This window comes from Hippoglossus hippoglossus, chromosome 7 (genome assembly GCF_009819705.1).
Source record: "Hippoglossus hippoglossus isolate fHipHip1 chromosome 7, fHipHip1.pri, whole genome shotgun sequence".
NCBI classification, from domain to species: Eukaryota; Metazoa; Chordata; class Actinopteri; order Pleuronectiformes; family Pleuronectidae; genus Hippoglossus; species Hippoglossus hippoglossus.
Genome location: NC_047157.1, coordinates 27,251,214 through 27,255,286, shown reverse-complemented (window position 1 = coordinate 27,255,286; position 4,073 = coordinate 27,251,214). Strand labels below are relative to the sequence as shown.

Below are 4,073 nucleotides of genomic sequence, written 5' to 3'. Positions count from 1 at the left end.
CTGGAACATGATCCTGTACTGCTCCTCCTGACGTTTGACCACACACATGTTGCAGCCCATGATGACGTCTGTGTCTCCTCCTCTTCCTCTCTGCTTTCCTCTCCTCTTTCTGTCACTCCGTCCTTTCTCCTCTGTCCCTTCAGGTCCCTCAGGAAACAGCCTCGTATCAATAATCCAGCTCGTCAGTCTGACCTTTCTCCTCCGGATCAGATCTCAGGTCAGTCCTGGCTGTCTGACTTCTTGATGATGTGCCTCTTTATCAACCTCTGACCTTTGACCCCAGATACATGTTTGTGGGGACGACAGTGTCTTACAGCGAACATAAGGTCATCTGACTGTGAAAAGGTCAAGTCACAGAAATCACATCACAAAGATCCTTTTAATGTGCGAAGATTCGTTCTTGTTCCTTCTTCATAAATCCTCAGAGAAATGTGTCTCTTCAAAAACAATAACTTCACTTTCAGGGTCGTGTAGATTCACGGTTTTCTCACAAAAGGATAATTACCACACAAAAGAAGCCACTCATCAGAAAGGAAAAAATCCTCCCGTGTTCTTTATCAAGTTTCTCCAACAGATGCAGACGTTTTTCATCCGTCACACTTCAGCAGTCGTTTGACAGCAACATCTGTCCTCGTTCAGAGAAGCGTCAGATAAAAACCTGCTGAGCGTCACGCAGGTTCACGTCCTGTCGGCTTTTCTCCACGACTCCGTCAGTCTGAGCACAAAAGAAAAACCCACTTCAGTGTTTCTGTCCCTCAGACACAAACCGAGACGAAGCAGGAAACTGAAGGAGCCGAGTCCTCACTGCAAACATCAGCGTCCTGATGAGGAGGCTTCAACTCTTCATCACACTGTTTCAGACCTGCAGGGAAATTTAGAAACACTTCAGATTGTTTCAGGTTGTGAGCGAATGAAAATGATGATGGGTTGTTTCCTCAGTGTGTGTGTGTGTGTGTGTGTGTGTGTGTGTGTGTGTGTGTGTGTGTGTGTGTGTGTGTGTGTGTGTGTGTGTGTGTGTGTGTGCGTGTGTGTGTGTGCGTTTGTGTGTTTCTCATAGAAACTAGTGAGAAATTAAAATCTCTTACGTGCTGAAGTTCTAACCTGGTTCTTGTGAAATCTTTTCTTTGTGACTAGATGCATCGGCTGATTCAAGTTGACGTGATGCTGATGGATACAGATAACGATGACCTCACCTTCTAATCCCAATAAAGATATGATTCTAGTTTCTATGTGAGAGATTAAATACTGAAGCTTTGTTAAAGCTGAGTTTTCTGTTTCCTGAGGTTTGTTGTAAAGCTGCAGTGGAAACACGACCAGTGACGATGAATAAAACACGACGAGTTCTCGAGGCCGAAAACTGTTCCAGCAGTTTTCAGCTCAGTTCAATAATTCATCTGAACGTCAGCGAGTGTTTAAAACGACCTTCGTTCTGACACATGAGATGATCTACAGCAAATATCCGTCTGATCTCAGCCTGAAATATTAAATATCAGTTTAATAAATGATCTGAGCAGTGAGATTGAAGATTGAAAAACTAACGTACGTTTTATTGATCATAAAATAACTGGTTTGTATTCGAATCTGTAGCAGAAACGTTTGTGTGAAGAATTTTGACCTTTTCTGGTCTCGTGTGCATCAAGAATTATTAAAAATATGAACAGAAACAGTAAAATATTCAGAAATAAAAGGTGGATTTTAAGCATCGATTGTTAATGTTTGATCAGATTTCCTCTTCTTCTCCGTTTCTCTGCTGATCCAGAAACTAAACTCCAGTCTATCTGGTTTCTAATCATTAGTATTAATCTGTTTTCTGATCAGAAGTTCTGATACGGATCAACTGAATCAGATTTTTACATTTTGACAAACATTTCTGAGTTGTGAAGTCAGATCTGTTCTAACAGACATTTACTCCTCACTGCTTCTATTCTTCTGATTTCTCTTCTTTCTCTCCTCCATGTTGAGGCGTGGGAGTCCCCCCCCCCCCCCCCCCCCCCCCCCCCCCCCCCCCCCTCTGGTGTGATCCCCTCCCACAGAGCGACAGAGACGTTCAGCCTGAGCTCAGCCTGAGTTACCTCCTGTTATCTGCTCTTATCTGTCATCAACACCTGCTTCATACAACTCGCTCCTCTGGGATTCCTGCCGGTCGATGCAAAGGAGGGAACGTGTGCATGGAGAGAAAAGAGGGGGAAAGAAACCCGAGGATGAGATGAAGAGAAGCAGAGAGAAGATGGAAATGAAGAATCGTCGATGCTCAGACAACGATGGCAACTTTCTATTCTCCCACCTGATGAAATATTTCCGCTTGTTTCCTCAAACTTCATCAGTTCAATGAATCTTCAGTGTTTCCCGGCTCAGGTTCTTAAATCTCCTTCAGGACTGATAATCCAGAGAAGTGAAGTCCTCCTGTAATTCCTCAGAAATCCTCCTCCAGCAGCCGGAGGTGCAGGAGTCAGACCCTCAGACCATCAGCTTCTCCTCCTCCTCTCTCTCTCTCCCTTCATCCCTCGACATCCTCTGCTGCTCCCACATTTTTCTACAAAGGTTAAATCCGGCTTAGTTTCGCTCCTGGACACGGACGGAGAATAAAAACAGGGAGAGAGAGAAATGAGATTCTGGTTTCACACTCTGATCAGAGCGAAGACGTGAACACACTCCAGCTTGTTAGACGCAGTTTCAGGAGATTGATCCTGAAGTTCTGCTCAGATTTTACATTTGTGCTGCTTAAAGGAAAAAGGGAAAATTTGTAATAAAGGCAACATGAATTTCTTGGTTTGTACCAATATTTTACAGATAATATTTCTCCCACAGCAGCAGTTAATGTGTGAAGATTAAACTTAATCAGCTGCAGAGCAAAACAGGTCATTAGGAAAAACTTTATGCTGCACAAAATTAAAATAATTCTGATGTTTTTTCGTCTTCTTTCTTGGTGATTACTGATTATTTTCTTAATTTATAAATTGATGTTGGAAACCACTCGATTATTTGATTAAATTTATCAGCAACAGAGTTTCGATTTGATTAATGAGGAATATTTTGTTTATTGTGTTTTTATTCCAGCCGCTCACTCGTCTCATTTAACAGATAATTGAGATAATTCAGTTTTTCAGCAACTTTAAGACGTCGTCTTGAATTTTATGAAGAAATGATTAATCAGTTAATCTAGAAAATAACTTGTATACAATTGTAATAAACCAGGTTTCTGCACTAGAATCACACTTCATGAAATATTTAAAATAAACTGAAATGAATCTCAAACTAATGAAATACAAATACAAACAGAAACTCGTCGTCGTCTCTCCTGCAGCAGCCGGAGGTAAAAGATGAATAAATCAAAATCAGCTGCAGTGATTTGATTCTAAATTTCTTTAAGTTGCACCTTTCCAGATGTGTGAGGAAACACCAACCACTGGATGTCTTGAGGGGATTCAGCCTCCAGAAGGTCCTCGCCCCGGCAGCGCTTCCTCTCCAGCGTCCCTCCTTCCTCTTCCTCTTCCTCCTCCTCCTCCTCCTCCTCCTGCAGCTGCTTCCCTTCCTCTCTCCCACAGATCCAGTGTTTCCTGTATGAGCAGCCTGAATACAGATGTATGATGGGATGTCGGAATGGAAACGAGCCGGTGGTGGATGAGGATTCAGTGGACAGATGTTTCCTCGCTGCTCTCTCGCCTCTTCTGCAGCATCGTCTCTGCGCTGGAACAACAGCAGCAGCCTCCGCGGCAGCTCAGCCAATAACCTGCAGCCGGCAATTAATTTCCCTCTCCTCCTCCTCCTCCTCCTCCTCCTCCTCCTCCTCCTCCTCCTCTTCTCCCACCCACCTGCTCTGAATCCCTGCATGTTCCCTCCCTTCGTCTGTCTCTTCCTTCTTATTGTTCTTCACCTGTTCATTCATCTCTGTGACATCACACATGTAAACATGTTTTTGTGTCTCCTTCACGGATCAGAACATCCAGCAGCCTGGTCCGTCTGCGTGCTGCCTGTTGTCGGGCGGGAATCCTTCAAAAAACACTTTGAAGGAAAGTTCTATGTTTTTATTTGTGTGTTTCTTCCTCCTGCAGGAGACTCGACGTTCAAACACT

At 43.6% G+C, this 4,073-nt stretch overlaps 1 protein-coding gene across 1 annotated transcript in view; it reads right to left on the bottom strand.

The window, feature by feature from the left end:
• The window catches only part of LOC117764213 (PDZ domain-containing protein 4-like), a 32,936-nt gene extending 29,177 nt beyond the window's left edge, over positions 1-3,759 (bottom strand). Inside the window, 3 exon segments of the mRNA XM_034589813.1 lie at positions 1-715; positions 2,285-2,565; positions 3,405-3,759. Coding sequence (XP_034445704.1) covers positions 1-60 — 60 coding nt within the window. The 5' untranslated portion in view covers positions 61-715; positions 2,285-2,565; positions 3,405-3,759.
• Positions 3,760-4,073: the final 314 nt, after the last annotated feature.